At 42.1% G+C, this 16,442-nt stretch overlaps 1 protein-coding gene across 3 annotated transcripts; it reads right to left on the bottom strand.

Moving 5' to 3' along the window:
* Positions 1–60: 60 nt before the first annotated feature.
* RNF185 (ring finger protein 185) lies at positions 61–13,903 on the bottom strand. Of its 3 annotated transcripts, XM_068412956.1 has the most exons (8): positions 13,800–13,848; positions 13,330–13,423; positions 9,267–9,497; positions 7,630–7,648; positions 6,863–6,975; positions 6,266–6,320; positions 4,179–4,296; positions 61–2,617 (listed from the first exon to the last, which is right to left on the bottom strand). In XM_068412956.1, exons 3-8 carry the CDS (start codon positions 9,446–9,448, stop codon positions 2,520–2,522), a joined length of 585 nt encoding a protein of 194 aa, XP_068269057.1. In that variant the 5' UTR covers positions 9,449–9,497; positions 13,330–13,423; positions 13,800–13,848; the 3' UTR covers positions 61–2,519. The 3 variants fall into 3 exon arrangements, with proteins under 3 accessions (XP_068269057.1, XP_068269056.1, XP_068269059.1); XM_068412955.1 differs by lacking the exon at positions 13,330–13,423 and having other exon boundaries at positions 13,800–13,903; XM_068412958.1 differs by lacking the exons at positions 13,330–13,423; positions 13,800–13,848 and adding an exon at positions 11,754–11,904.
* Positions 13,904–16,442: the final 2,539 nt, after the last annotated feature.

Here is a 16,442-nt window from a genome sequence, read left to right as displayed (position 1 = left end):
CGGGCAGGCGCCTCACCTCAGTCCGGCCGCGAAGCACAAAGGAATGGCGGCGCACTCCAGTCAATGTAAAACCATTTTTTTAATTCTAAATCACTTTCACAACAGTGAAAATTAGTGAACAGTAATGGTAATGCACTAACCGAGCCATTATGGGCTGTGTGCAGTCCGAGTACGAGGGGGGGAAGTGGTAAGATACAAAAAGCACACCAAGAAAAAGGTAGGAACAAAAGCATTAACACTTTTAGACTATTTCATTCTTGGATTGCCAGAAAATAAGAACTCTCAGTCATGTTTCTGCAGCCGCCTCCGTCTAAATTCGTTATGTCTCTCATCAATAGATGGAAAAAAAAAAAACCCAAGCCGTTAAAATTCTGTATTTTAAAACGTGTTAGTTAAATCAGTTTCAATACCTCTTGAACCTATTACAGTCACTTTTCTGTCCTCTTTATCGGAAAAAGCCTTTAAAGGGACACCCTGCTCCTCCTCTGCTCTTAGCATCGAGTTTCTCAATACAAAAGGGAGAAGGAAAACCACCCCTTTTACTATCCCATGAACTTTCCCGTTCCATCAGCAGGTGGTGCTGCCTGCTCACGAGAGGAAGTCAAAGCTGCGACATCGCACTACAGCCAGTTGCTTGTAAGAATGCAATAAACACCCTTTCTCCTAGAAAGGGTCCTAGTTATGCACTTGAGAAGAACCATATGCAGAAGAAGTTAAGCTTCTCAAAAGTGCCACAGAACAACAGTTGAAGCACTACTTCAACTACAGTTGAGCAATATATTCTGCCAGATTATCATCAAGTCAGGTATAAATTTGACTAGACGTGGCAGAACACTGCAGAAGCTTTGCAACATTCTACTTGCCGGATGGAATTTTGGAGGTAGGCAAGTTAAACTTCAGTCATCCTCTGTCTTGATACTAAAATGAACAGTTTATAATTACATAAATAAGCTTCTACAACAATGAATTAAGGTGACCTACCCAGGAACCCCATCCATACTCTAGAAAAGCCTTAGCTATTGAAACAAAGTTTCTATGAGTTGATTTGTTTGTCAGTTATCTGTCTACTGCCAAGGAAGTAAAAATATTCATATTGCAGGAAATCCTTAAGACTATCAGCAATCTGAATCGAAATAATCTAAAAACAATAAAAAAAAAATTGAATTGCCCAGTCAGAGAAATATGAAAACTGTCCATCTTGCTAGGGAATCTCTCCCACCTGCTGTTCTGAAGGGATCTACACAAATGCATCAGCAGTACTCCTTAAAGCTGTATACCCAACAGGATTCCAAAATGGCTACAGAGTGCTCACCGTCTGAAATCTTTTCCTCTCAGCACATAAATGTTTGTGGTCTCCTCCAGCACTTCAAATTATATCTTTGGTAGATAACTGCAGAGACTCTTGCACCATAGCTGTTCAGCTGTGGCATGGGGTAGCTGTATGCACCTGTAGAGAGCAGCTTTTCCAAATGTTCCCTCTGTGGCATGTGCTAGCAAAGGCACGATCTCATTTTTCCTCCTGTATAATTTTACAGTATAACAAGTTGAACCTAAAAACTCATGTAAAGATGCCTTTTGTTCCTCTCCCCAAACAAGCTGATCTCAGATCTGTAATAGGATTTTATTTGGAGTATATGACTTTGTGTAGAAAGTCTCAAAGCCTTGGGAAGAATAAATGTAGCTCAGTGACAAGGTTGTGAGGGGATTATCCATGAATGCAGCCACAGGCTGCTCCGCAGAACCAAGGAAGACAACACTGCTTTGTCAATGAGGAACCGGGCTGGGTGAGGCAGGCAGGTGCATTGTACTGTTCGGCAACCCCACCCAGCTCCACAAGGAGAGAATCTTCCAGTGTCTGGCTCCAGCAAATTCAGGCTTTAAAAAATTGCAGCATAAACTTGTATCCCTTCTTCTAACAGCCATTAGAATCACTTCAGGAGGGGTTTTCCATCATGCCAGGAAATAACAAAAAGAAAAGAAACCAGTCTCCAAACCTGGTTCCATTTGCATCACATGCTGTGCCCAAAGAGTCTCAGCAGTGCTGCAGATGATTTCCTGAAGAAGGCTGGATGTTGATGTGAAGACATTAAATAATATCTGCAGCTCTGGCAGGTCCATCGTGGTTGCCAAGCGTGAGATACTGATCATGCTGCAGAAGTTTCCTTACCTGCCCAGTCTACCTTGGGGCAACTGTCTTTCAGATAAACCTGGTGTCACTGATTGGCACAGGGTTTCAAAGCAGCACTCCTTTTAGGAGCAGAGCTCAAAGCTAGGCCCATGGTTTGTGGCAGGAACTTGTACAAGACAGTTGAGCTGAAATATACTCTTTAACCAATGTTTAATTTCCAACTCTGGTGCAAAATGCAAGATTCCTCATTGTGCTGTGGTACCACCAATTCCTGAAGCCCACAGTTAGCTATGGAACCAGACACCAAGAGGTTTAAAATGGGATGGGGATGCAGTTTGTAAGTGTTTCAGTGGCCTTGTTGGCCATGAATATACAGAATAATGGAAAAGATTTATGCAATCAACAGCCAGAACATTATCACCAGAGCCACGAACAGGAAGAGGCGGGATAGGAATTGCTCATCCACATATTGAGGAGTCCCTGGAACAGCTGGAAAACAGGAAGTAAAAAAAAAAACAAACAACAAAACAGTTCAGCTCCTTCTGCTTCTCCAGAATTGAGTATATTCTGAACATAGTACATTCATAAATTGAAAGATATGCAAGGAATCTATTTGGTGAGAAACTGGCTATTTCCTACCCTCAGACTGGCCGGCCATACTGGAAGATCAGAAAGAAGACAAGCATCAGCTCCCTGAAGCAGGACTCATGGTAAACCTGCTCATGACTAATAGCAGTAGGCAGCTCCAAGTGCTAGAGTACACCCAGGTCTGCTCAGAGTACTTCTGGGGACAGCACTGAGCCAAGTTCACCGCTTAGTTCACTGTTGACTGCTCAGCTAAGTTCACTGCTCCCATCCTAAGGAACTTTACCACCTCTACCTGAGCGCTCCTCCCCCATCAAGGTGAAACAACCTCTAAATAAGGAAATGGTAAAACAGTCAAAGTTGCGCATGTAGCTTTGACCAAGAGAACTAATGAAAAGCGCACAAGCTCTAAAGCTCAAGCCGTGCCTTTCTGGAACTGCTGTATTGAATCCACAGATGAAAAGCAGATAAAGGAGTTGATTAAATTATGGCTGTTACAACAGCATATATTTACATACTCCTTAGCTCAGTCACACCTTCATACAAATTTTCAGTGGACAGTGAAGTACAGTTAATAGGCAAGCTAATTTGACTCAGGGACAGCACAGGTCCTTGGCAAAACAGGTATGACATGAAGAATGTGATTCTGTTTCTCATAATTCCTATGCCATATGACACGGTGAAGAAGATTTGCCAGACACAACCTTTCACAGAGGAAGTCCAGAAAATCCTAGGCAGTACGTTTTCTTGTTCAAAACGGGTAGACTCAGTTTGCCTCAGACGGAGAGGTTTTCGCAGATTACTCAATTTTTAGAGAGCAAGGCCACTACTTGAAGTAACCCAACTGTTTTTTCTTAATTAAAAACAGTGAAATCATTTCACCAGAAAGTTACTTCTTGTGGAATACAGATGACTGTCTCAGAGAGGAATTTCTGAAAAAGGAGCAATCTTTGCTGTCATTATTTTGTGGTACAGAGCACCAGTTCAAATTATTCCTTCTCATCTTTCAGGAAATGGTCCTTCCTGCCGTTTTCAAAACATGGGTCTCCTTCGTACACCCTACTGACTCCTTTTTATTATTATTAGAAACTCTAGTCCAATTTGTCTCGTTTTGCAGAAGGAGTCTGCTGGAGTACCAGAGGAGACATTTGAATTAAAGGGGAGAAGTCTCCAGTGCCAGTGTCCCTCTCCAGTGCCAGTGTCCTCTCAGGAGGGCTTTCCGCAAATCATATGGAAGTGACAAACTTGCTGCTTATATAAGCACTCGTACCAAACCTGTAAGCCACAGACTATGTTCTCTACTGGGTGTCTTCCCTCATTTTGTGTTTCTATTTACAACGCTGATTTACTTTACTGTTCAGAAAGTTTTGTCATTTAGCAGGCTATTTGTTTAAAAGCTACAAGGGAGTATGTAAGACATCTGTTTTTGTGACAGGACACTCGGAGAAGACAGGATGCATGGTACCTGGAGGAGGTCGGCCGTCGTTTATGTTGAATGCTGTTGCAAATATACCAAAGGGAAACGCCCCAATTCCGAATGACATTTGGAAGCCACCATCGCCAAACCCAAAGCCCTGGAATCCCTGCAGAGAACAAAGCAACAGAAGAGAAAAAAGGTACCAATCATTTAAAGCCTATTTCAGAATATTTTGTAAAAGTGCAGACATTTCTCTTCACTGGCTTTCCTACAGCTGAAGGAGCATCATGCTGTCTGTCAGCTTTCAGTCTGCCACGCTATTGTTAAATACCTCCTTAGTTCTCCTGGTTTTAAAACGTTTCACACAGTAGCAAACTTGCCAGAGCAACCCAAAAGTTTGAGAAAATGAAAACTAGGAACACAGTTCTTGCTTGAAGGTCACAAATTAACAAAAGCGTTTCTCTAACGTTTCTCGACTTACAATAGTATACATCTGACAGTATATCAGAATCAACATTACCAATTCTTTTTAGAATGTCTTAACAACATATTAATAATTTTGTATTAATAGCCATTAGCCATACAACTATAAGAAAGGCATTGTAAAAAAATAATCTGCATTGATTTTCATGACACGTGCATCATTTAAACATTCAGTAAAGTGATAAATTGCCAGAGGGATGCATAGAGCATTATAGAGAAGAAGAATACCAAAAAAAAAAATTACCAGGGGGACTCTAATTAAGGTGGCAGATAAAGTCATCTGGGGCAGGAATGCAAGGCGTAAGGAAAGGAGGAAAAAAGAGTTACAATGCAACAACATTGACCCCTATGGGATCCAGACTAAAATACCACACCAAGTCAAGAGATAAGTCTTCTGAATCAAGATCAATCCTACTGTACAAAAGCAGTGCATTATTTGAGAACCAACTGTATATGAATCTAAGTAGTTGTGTCGTGTTTAAAAACTGTGGAGATCTCACAGTCACCGTGTTCTGTAATCCATCAAACTCTCCTCTTAAAACAGTGATACCAATTCTGAAAAACCCTCTATTACCTCCCAACAGTGGGAGGACAAAGATTATTTCACTCCTATAAAAAGGCAGACACTTCTGGGTTGATCCTTGGTTTGAGGAGTTAATCTTTTGACTATGACTCTTCTCAAGCATTTTGCCATTAACTATCAGAGCCAGCAAAGTGCTCTGCATGGCAGGTCCTGCACCTGTAGGAAACAGGAGGGCAGCATCACTACTGCTGTGTCTTCCTACCAGATTCCTCTGACCGATGGCAGCACCAGCTAAAAGGTTCAAACAAGGTATAGCAGCTGATTTAATAACAAAGCAACTCCCTAGCGAGAGAGAACAACTGAGCTCCCAATACATTCAATACAGAAATGTTCCTTAATCACACCCAGCAGAGTTGTTTGCTTGAAGCATGAGGTATACACATGCTCTCTGAGGACCCTACACTGAGTTACGCAGAAATGTGCAATTGTTTCATCAGGTCATGCTCACTGCCATTGTGCTAAAGAACACTGTGGTCTGTCCTACTGGCTGCTCCCACGTCTGTTCAATCTATGCCAGCTGCTGTTTACATTCACTCTATGTAATCTCCTCAACAAAACCACAGATCCTTCTTCAAATTAACACACATGCAACAGAGATCTACATTCTTTTGTTTGTAATGCCATGGTACAGTAACATCCCTTAGAAATGCTAGAAGCAGGTGTCAGTGCCAAAAAAGTAAGTTCATGCATGGATTATAGATTTCCATGCCAGGTATAGTTTGACAGAAATATACTTCCACAAACAATTTTCAAAGCAAAGTGTTCCTTGTATTTATACATGGAGAACATTCAAGTATGAAGAGCATTTCCAGTGATGCCACACAGGGCTGTTTTCATGAAGCACGATTCAACTTAGCCCATTCGCTGGGATACTAAAGAGCATAGGAATGGAGTTTTCCACCACACCACAGCTGTCAATTATTCATGAACAACCCACTGGGGATGTGCAAGAAATGTAAGCTATAGGATCCTCACACAGGATCTCATGCGCACATTATGTCCTCCAGGATGAATAAATACCACCGTCAATATAAACAACTTATCTGCTTGAGCTTGTTTTTTCACTTACCCCTCTGTTCTCTGGTTCAGGTCTCTGTCCTTGGGGTCGTGGTGGAGTTTTCTCTCTGCAGGAAGTTGTGAAATTAGCCCAAGTGCAAGGATACATGTCAATAGTATCTGCAATAGCCTGGCTAATAAGACAGAACAGACACAGTGCATGCTCTCACAGGGCCGTGCTGCAGCAGAGCTGGAGGTGGTGTGTGGGCGAGTAGACCACCCAGCTTATGACCCTTCAGCATCACATCCCTGAACTGAGATACTGCACTTTTGAATAACAAAGTCCCATTGCAAAGGCTAGAAACTGAGGAGATTAACATTTTATATCAGCTTCTCCAGTCAGATAACATTCATTGCAACCTGCCACTTGTAACTGATGATTCACACCCAATTCAAATTAAAATAAATTGCCAGTTGAACAAGAAATAAGGTGTGCAAACCCAGGCCCTGAAAAAGACAGAAATATTTGGCAGAAATGTCAGTTATATCTGTCTTTTGACAAAGTATTTCAAATTGTGAATCCAGCACTCTAACAGTTTCATCTTAAGACCTTAAACTAAAGGTTCATCTTTAGTTTTCACACAAAAATAGCTGTATTTAGGTTTCTTACCTGGGGTCCTGTTGCCCAGTGCTACCTCTTCCATACAGAGGAATAACTTTATCTCGACTGATTCCGGCTTTGCATACAGGACACACTTGTCTGTTTGGCCTGGTCTCTAGCCACTAAAAGAAAGGCAATTATAAGAAAACTAGTAAAAGACCATTAAAACAACAACATGCAAACCTCATTTGCAGCCAGGCAGAGAGACTTTTTTTTCTCAGAAAGCCATGGAGCAAAACGTTTTAATAAGTGCCAAGTACTCTCCAAAGTGGAGTTGGCATTTTGGCTGTTGTTCTGGTACGATCCACTTGCTGGTGTGTACACATTCAGAACTGCACTGGAGCAAAATACGAAAAAATAAGCAGTTCCAACAGTCCTGCATAGGCCAAGGGCTAGTGTATATACCCTCCTTTCATCTGTCTTTTCTATAATGGTACCACAATGTAAAACACTACATACGCAAAGAGAAGTACACTCAACACTTAAGCCTGCAAACTAAACCCCTGTGAACTGCCTACAGTAATTCCCCTACCAAAACTGGGAATATTCAGTGTTTAAGAAACTCAAAAGTGGGAGGCAAGTGGAACAGAATCTAAGTTTTCTTTCTGCTGAAAGAGCAGATTGCAAGGTGTTGCGCATGAAGTTGCATTAGCAGGTTGCAATTTCCCTAGAGAGAAAGTAGCGCATTTGAAAAGAGGGGGATACTCCAGAGAACCAAGGGCTTTATTGAGTAACAGGAGCTGATGAAAGACAAAGTAAAAGGAAACCTGTCTTACCTGGTGTAAACAAGGCCAACTGTGAGCATTCCCAGGACAATTTGTTCACAGAGCAGAAAAAGAGGGGAAAATAGAATTAGTTAGTGACAACTTGATCTGACAAACATATAAAGTGTACCACAGACAGCACAGCTCGGAGACAACAGAATCCTGGAATCCAGCTGGGCCAGTTCCTTAACCTCCCATTAAAATAATTTTTGAAATCACAGCCCAAGCCTGATCTCCACTGGTCTTTTCAGGTTATGCAATCTACGTTAGTTGCTAATGTGATTCTCGTCACATCACCTTTGATTCCTGGGTTCTCATCCATACCAAAGGCCCATAGAGAGGCTTAATTTATCTTAGTGTTTACTGTACAGATTTTCTCTTCTGATACCATGAAAAAATATCCTTGAGCCAAGATGCAAATGAGGAAGATATCAGTAATGAGACTTCAGGATCTTAAAAGAAGTCACGCAAGGGACATTTAGCTAAAACATCGGCCACATTCGTGGAATCATGGAATAATTCAAGCTGGACAGTACCTCAGGTGGCCTCTTGTCCAACCTGATGCTCAGAGCAGGGTCAGCTATTGACATGAGACCCAGTTGCCCAGGGCAGAGAAATTCCCACTATACAGAACTACTCTTAAGATTAAATTAATATGGCAACTTAAAAAAGGTCAAAGACAAACTAGCAAGCTATGAGATAAAACCGCTAAGCAACCATCTGCTTTCAAAGTGGTCTTGGCAACACTATTCAGACAAGATACATGCTAGTTTTTTAAGGTTCCATTCTTCCAAATCCTCTTGTGCAATAATTTAATCTAATTTTATCTTAACATGCCATCAGCAAGTGATTTTCCATCTCCTCCTAGAATAAAAACCTGGATTTTAAGATGTTACATATATTTATACAGAAAAGAAATGCTCTTTTAGGCCTCTTTTTATTAAAGAGCATAATTTAGCCTACTGTGTAAAATGAACCAAAAAAACCCAAACATTTGGCCATGTCAATCCTTAATAACTTCTTAACATTCAAGAAAAAGGATATTCTAGACCAAGTTACCCAAATAAGAAATGCTGCATGATTATACTTGCGCAATACATTCCCAAGTCACACCAAAGAACTGAAAAGTTAGTATTACAACTGCAATACCACAGGAAAAGAGAAATAGCCCACATGTAAAAGCTTGTTATCTAATTTTTCTTTTTTATGGTTTCAAAGGAAAAAAGAGCAAGCTTGTAGGAAGTATGAAAACTACAATTTGGCCTCCAGAACCCAGTTTCAGATGCACGTTTAGGTACGCACAGGTTAGAAAGGAATTTAGGTCTGAACAAGATACCTGTGCTAGACCAGACAGCACAAATAAAATAACACACATAGCCAAGCAGTACCAACGAACACTGAACTGTCAACGTGGGGCTGCTTTTTTATTTGCTTTTACAAAATAATCCAGAAGTATAGGAAGTTTAGGACACAAGGAACCCACTCCCTGGAACATGAGCAAAGAAAAACAGTTGAGGAGCAAATACAAACTGCTCCTAAAGCAAAACCATAGTCCTTACTCATTTTATACAAGACATTTTATTTAACATCTAGAATTACACAAATCATATACGGTGTTCTGGTTTATCTGTGGGGGCTTGAGGACTTACCAGAAGAGATGCCCACACAAGCTGATAACCGCATCCTTGGCAGTGTCTAAACAGATGTTACATTCGAAAGTGTTGTCCTGATTAGCATTGTCCCCAGCATCGTTACTGCTACTGCTGCCGCTGGTCCCTCCAGTACTGGAGTTCTTTGTTGATGTAGAAGTCGTGGGTCCTTTGCTCGCCATCCTTAAGAGCTACCCAGACACAGGTCAAGAAAATTTTCCTGTTGGAATCCTAGCAGTGAGAAAGGGAAAAAAAAAAACAACCCAAACAACTTCTTGGCATGATAACATTAACATTCCATTCTTGTCCTGTTCCAAATTGGTAGTGATTTGTCTAAGAAGCACTTGAATCCTATTGTTGATGGTTTTAGTTTAACATAGCCAGGAGGGATCTTTTTTTAGAAACTAAGCTACTTTAAAGTCCTATAGTATGACCTGGCTGATATGTGACCTGTATTTTAAAGTTACTGATAAGCAACTGAGATCCACAGACGAACCAAAACCATCGTATTTTCTCATAAATGCCTTTTTTTATTAGAAGAATGAGCTCACCTAGTCATACATGCTTTTCCAAAAATTTAATGCAAGTTATAACTGTGAGCGCAGTCTGAAATAGGATTTAATCATGAAGCAGTTCACAGTTTGGACAGACTGACTTAATGCAGTTTTAAGTTCAGTATTAATTAGTCTGGGATATTAATGATAATAACGGCAAGCAAAGGTGGCTTAGTACTTGATTTGTCTCATCAGCAGTATATTGCTGCTATCACAGCAGTGTGTTGATATGACTATCAAACGTTTCTAGTAATTTAAAACTACCAGACATTTCTAATCTAGTAGTAATGCATAAGTACTACAAAAATTTTATTTTAATGTGTTTTAATTTTAGTTACATGCTTTCACCTCTCATTAACATCATTACATTTATCAGAGAACACTATTTTATTTCAGTAACAACAACCTCTACCGTCTAATTCCTTGATATGCAAACTTCACAGTACCTAAAACTTTGAGACTGAGCACAAGGCCTTTAAATTTCCAAAACCAAACACTTTTACCAGTACAGGATTTTTAATCCAAGAACTAAGAGAGCTTCATCAGTTACAGAAATTAATTCACCAAAACAAAAACGTTTAAAATATCCCACTGTGCTTTTCATGAAACTCTGACCTCACGTTGCTGCTGCAGGGATATGAATACTTAGATAAGGTTGTGAGAAAGAAACAGGTGATTATCTGAACTTTTTGCGAGCATACAGTTAAGCATTTTAAAAGGGCAACATGAATTTTTCAGAAGCTAATTTCTTTGCAAACTTACCCCACAAGCATTAAAGGCTTTCCTTAGTGTTCCCTCTTTGTAGTGGTGCAGGGCAGAAAAATAAACCCGCGGTATCTCTAGCTGCTATTGTCAACAGCTTTTTTCATTCAATACAATCCCACTGCACGGTCAAGAAAGCATCATACTCAAGCCTCAAGAAGGTATTGCAGCGAAGACGCTCAATGACAGCAAGTGAAATATATTTTTGCAGAGCTTTTTCACTCAGTTACATCATTTTGCACAGTGTCCCAGAAGGGCAGCTTTGTATTCACAGATGCTGTACTTTAACGTACATTGCTTTCAGCACTGCTGACTCTTAGCATTTCACACCATGACTTCATTTACACTCAGCAACAACACAGTTCATTGTACAAAATTAAAATTCACGTTAGTTCAAGGCAGATGGAAATGCTGCCAGCCTACAAACTATATGCTAAAGACGCTTGGATTTTTCACACATCCTTACTACCAGAATCTTCAGCCTATCTTGCTCAGTAGTTTAATGCTTGAAAACTTCCCAACTTAGACCTATATATATTTGCTGGGAATGAATATCAACACCAAGAAAACCTCCTTAAAAATAAGGAGTACAACACATTGTAAAAAACACTAGCATCATTTTATGGAATGGGCACAAGAAATGTGCCACCAAAACCCAATGTGCCACCAATGGAAACCAAACCGCAAACAAACCACAAGCTAAAAAAAAAAAACAAAAAACAAAACCCAACCAACAGAACAACCCAACAAACCAAACCAACTCCATTTTCATTTTGATTTAGAGTTCAGAAGGAAGACTGTAAGTACAGTGGGATATAACATGACTTTTGGGGTTAGGTAAACAGAATTTAGAGATGCCAGTCCAGGTTTGCTAAACACTTGTCCTTTAGGTCAGGTCTCCAAATCAACCCTAGACACATGATGAGTAGAAAAAACAAGTGAAAGGATATAAAATTCAGCTGTGATCTAACTGCAAGCATTCAAATATATATCTCACTAACAGACAATAAGAAATGAAAGAAATTTTACTCAAATACTTTAAAAACTAAGTCTATAAAACTAATGCGAGAAACTGCACACCAGGAAAATGTAAGCCCAATGGCTACCGTAAAAGATCACGTTTCTGAACTCAGCAAATGAAAAATTACTGCATTTCCCAAAGTACACTGACCTGACTCTAAAAATACAAGAGAAACACTTCCAAGTCAGACTGGGAGAGTTTCCATTGTAAGCTAAAGCATACAAAAAAATCCATTGGAAACACAGCAGGTGAACAATAATTCAACCTGAGAAAGACAGAGAGGGAGTATAAATTAGAAGCTAATGTCATCTGTTTGAAACAGTTGTAGTTCACAGCACTACAACATTAGGATGTCTGAAGTAGTTCTAATCTTCTTTCATGAGCAATGAGAAAGATTTCTGGTGAGGATATAGCACTCTGGCTAGTTTATTAATAAAACCCAAAGTTTATTCCTCTTTGTGATATCTAATACATAACAATGAAATAAAAAGAAGAGCACTGTTGGATGTAAAATCTCATTAGAAAGACACTTTTCCATATATCTTTCCTAATGAATCTTATTTTATCCAGGATTACTGAAATTGAAACAATCCAAATCTAGTTTGTTTTTGAAACAAGTTCTGATTTAGTTTCTGAAGTTCTTGCTGTTTAAATCAAAAGGAAAACTTGTCAGGTTATTTTTCTTATCACTACAGTGACAAAGTCATTTTCAGACAACTTTATAAACATTAGAAATTTTATAAACATTAGAAATTTTATCTAAATCTAAAAATATTACTCAGAGTTCATTTAAATATGCCCACTCATAAGTTTAACAAAAATCTGATTCTTAACCTATTACAGTTGCCTGGACTTCAAGTAAAACTAACAGGTAACCTTAGTTGATAATTGTTGACAGTGCCTAGAAAAAATACATTTACTTCTTGACAGTCATTTTTAGATATTCTTAGCAAATACATGACTGAAGTCCTACTGTTAATGATTAAATACACATTTATCTCTCACTACCTTTTTCCTCTATTCTGTCCCCCAAACACGTTACATTTTAACACCTCAGAAACATTTTCTGAGTTCATCTTTTCACTTCCCGTAACCTGCACAGCACCATGTACCGGCTTTTTAGTACGACCATAAAGTGGTCCCAACGTACAAGCCCGCGTGACCACCTGGTCTTGGAAAAGCAGCCGTTTGCCTTACAGACCAACGTGCCCTGGCTTGGCCTCATTTCATTAACAGGGATTCTGCAACCTACGTCTGTGTTACAGTTGCTGCTTCCAGCATAAGAGCCCTGCTGAGAGGCTGCTCTGGCAACTCCAAGGGTTCAACACACCTCACAAATGCCAGACATTGTTACAAGCTATCAAAAAAAGCAAGTGATTAAAGTAATTATTTTTTTTTCACCATTCCATAAAAGTATAATATAGACTCCAAGAAAATGTTGCACAATCTTTAGACAAAGATTTCATTCTCTTACCTCCTAAAGTCCAAAAGAAAAAAAAAAAAGAAAAAAACCTGACAGAACAAGTTGGGTAATACTGCCTGAGCATTTTCCTGGTTTGGAGTGTTATGTAAAACATCAAATGCCCTTTAAGTGGGCTAACCAGGTTAGCAGCAAAATGTAAAAATAAAATAAAACAGTTGTGATGTGGTTGAAGAAGTAATAAGCAATTCCGAATAGAAAAAAAAAATAATGGCACGACGAGAGGCTAACGCTTTGCGGCCGTACCTAGAGCCAGACATTTACTTAACGCGGAACAGGCGCTTCTCCTCACAGAGGGTTTCGGCTTCGCCGCAGAGCGCGGGGCCGGGCACCGGGGCCACTAAAAACGGGGAGTCCGGACGAAAACCCTCGCAGGCGGCGCCGGGCCCAGCGCGCCGGAGCTCCGGCGGCGCGGGCGGCACACGCCGGGCCTGCCAGGGGGGGACCGCGGCCGCGGGACCAGGGCCAGGGCCAGGGCCGGGGCCAGGGCCGGGGCCAGGCTGGCCGACGCCGGCGCTCCCGCGGCGCCGCCGCCCCGCTCCGCCCGCCCCCGCCCCGCTCGTTTCAGGCGGGCGCAGGCGGCTCCGGCCTTCCCGCGGCCCCCGGGCACGGCTCGGCCCCAGCCCGCTCCCTTCGCGCCTCAAAGCTGCCCCCCGGGCTCGGCTCCCCCCACCCTCCGCCCACGGCCGGGATCCGCTCGGCTCGGCTCGGCTCACCGGCGGGTCTCGCTGCTCCCCCGCAGCAGCCCCGCGCCGCTCCCCTGTCAGCGGCCGTCGTCACCTGATCGCCCGGAAGCCCGGCCCTGGCGGAAGGGACCGGCGTCCCCGCCGCCGCGCCGGGCCGTGAGGCCGCGTTCCGCCTGCCCGGGGTCCCCCGCGCCCCGGGGGCGGCTCGGGCCGGGCGCGGGGTGGTTCCCCGGGCAGGGGGCGGCTGGCGCTGCCGGGCTGCCCCGCCTTCCCCCAGGCTCCCGAACCAGCCCCCGGCCGATTGTTACTTCAGCGAGGGAGCCGGTTCGGTGCGAGCCGCTCGGGCTGGCGGTGCGGTAACCGCCGCCGTAACCCCCTGCCCGCGCGCTCCGCCTGATTTTTAGCTCCGTTTCTGTTGCGGTTTTGCTGCCTGCTCATCGTGAGGTGTTGCGGGGGCCATGTCCAAACGCCTGCCTCGGAAAAGAGCAAAAACTACATACCGTGAACGGCAGCAAATGTTCGGCCCAAGCGGGGAAGGAAGGAAAGTGGCAGCTTTGAGGGAAACAAATGGTTCAAATGTGTGTGCAGAGCGCTAGGATCTGAGCAGAGGAGCATCTCCGGGACGGGAACAGAGAGCTGTACAGAGGTATTTACACGTCTGTGAGAAACCACAGAGGTGGAGAGAGGGACAAAAGGGAGGGAGAGGAGGGGACCTGGTGCCTGAAGGAGAGGTCAGAGCTGAGAAAGGTGACGGAGGAGGCACCTATGGAGGGTTTTGTCCCTGCTTTGAGGACATTGAGGCAGAAAACAGCACAGAAGTGCTTGTTGTTTTACACAGTGGAAAATGGGTGAATCCTAAACCAAGGCCTTCCACTAAAGGCAAGTCTGACAAGGGAGTAGTTAAGGTAAGAAGGGGAGGAGGGTTAGTGCCAAGGGAGCCCGTCAGAAAGAGACCAAGGAGGACAGTCTGAGGCCTCTCTACTGGCTAAGGTGGCCCGAGACTACACAGCTCTAGTGTGAAGGGTCAAATGTGCAAGCCGGGAAGTGTTCTGCAATATAAAAACACAGCTGTACTGAGCCTTCATACTGCTTTCAGTAGCACATAGGCTCAGCAAAACCCATGTCAAAGCAGTCGTCCAGCAGCCCAGCTGGAATTGCCCTACACGTTGATGTGTCACACTGGAAAGTTTGTAGTTGAGGTGAAGATGAAGATAGTATCTGAAAATGATAGGGCTTATGGCATTAGGACACATGCTATAAAGCTGTCCTACCCACACTAGCAGTGTATTTGCTGTCTGTGAAAATTTCTCTAACAAAGCAGACTGATTTTCAACAAGACAGTAAAGCAGCACAGTTTGTCACAGCTTCAGCATTCAAGCAAAAATGTGATATCTCAGTGCAGTATCAGATTAATAAGAAGTTAACAAGGCCCCAAAGGTATGGATGGTATCCTCCAGATGCTGATTAAAACAAGGATGAGCTGCTGAAATTTGGACCAGCTTAGACTAGTCACTATGTATGTCTAGAGTCAAAAGAATTTCAGTATAAAAAGTAAAAAAAAAGGTTGATTTCTGGTATTATAATCATGGGAATAAGTAATGCTCAGAACAGTCTATTGTTTGGGTGTCATACGATAACTAAAGCAATCTGAAAAGAAATACAGTTACTGCTGTAGACAACATAGCCAGGGAATATTTTCACTGCCCAGTGATAATTTTACATTTTATTTATGTTTTAAGTCTCAGAAGAATGGAATGATATTATTATGCATTTCTACAATTACTTATTTACAGTACCCCTGTTCCACTTATAGCAAGTATTCCACTTACACACAAACCCCCTCCTAAAATTCTTAATTACAAAAGTCGTACATATATCAGGAATCCAAGTCCTTGAACCTCTTAACAGTATTTTTCTCATCAATTCTCCCTGGTTTACTTGTATTTTCAACCCAGTGGTATCTTAATTCAGTATTAAATCGCATTTGGGAATACTCTTCCTTCCTTGAAACTTCCACGCAGAAGAGTTCTCATCTGTCTCTGGCCTTTTGTCTTTGCTCAGCAAGAGCCGTTTCCAGGAGCTTCCGCTCATCTCACTTTTCTGTTTTCAATACCACATCAGAAAGGTGGGAGACCATACAGCTGTTTCTGGTATGTGACATGCATTTATCTGGTTTTTTTCTGGAAACTGCCATATTTCAAAGAGTAGGCCTGTAAGCACACTGAACTTTGCCTGATCTGCTTGAGTAAAACATGCTTTGAAGCATCTGGTCCTTGACATCTGTGAAGGCAAATAATGGAGCTGAAAACCCAGTCACAATCTGTGACAAATCCCCATGCCTCTAACAGCCAGTTAGAAGGAAGTGGCTGGAAGAGAACTATTAAACCAAGATGAAAGATCCTCCAAAACAAGTTGGTTAAAAGCGCTAAACAAACGTCTCCCACGCGATCTTCAGGTTTTTTGAGTTAAAGATTTAAAGCCTTTTTGGAGGTCAGTTTGTTATCCTTGACCTTGTCATTCCATATTTATGGACAAAGCACTTGCAAACGGCACAGGCAGATGCATGGGTTTTTTTCCCCTGCCAGAGGTGGGGGAATTAGATGCTTTTTGCCTGATACATTTTACACATCTTAATGAATCTTGAGTGTCTAGTATCTTTTCTCACCTGCTTTT

The sequence above is a fragment of the Nyctibius grandis genome, chromosome 14, assembly GCF_013368605.1.
Source record: "Nyctibius grandis isolate bNycGra1 chromosome 14, bNycGra1.pri, whole genome shotgun sequence".
Taxonomy (NCBI): Eukaryota; Metazoa; Chordata; class Aves; order Nyctibiiformes; family Nyctibiidae; genus Nyctibius; species Nyctibius grandis.
The sequence above is the reverse complement of the archived record's forward strand: the minus strand, read 5'-3'. Positions and strand labels throughout refer to the sequence as shown.

Bases quoted from the DNA above. Each gene is read 5' to 3' on its own strand.
- RNF185 (XM_068412955.1), bottom strand. From the start codon at position 9,448: ATGGCGAGCAAAGGACCCACGACTTCTACATCAACAAAGAACTCCAGT. The intron at 6,321-6,862 runs GTAAGAAACCTA...AACTTCCTGCAG, and splicing joins ACTGGGCAACAGGACCCCAG to AGAGAAAACTCCACCACGAC. The intron at 4,297-6,265 runs GTAAGTGAAAAA...TGTTCTCTGCAG, and splicing joins CTGAACCAGAGAACAGAGGG to GGATTCCAGGGCTTTGGGTT.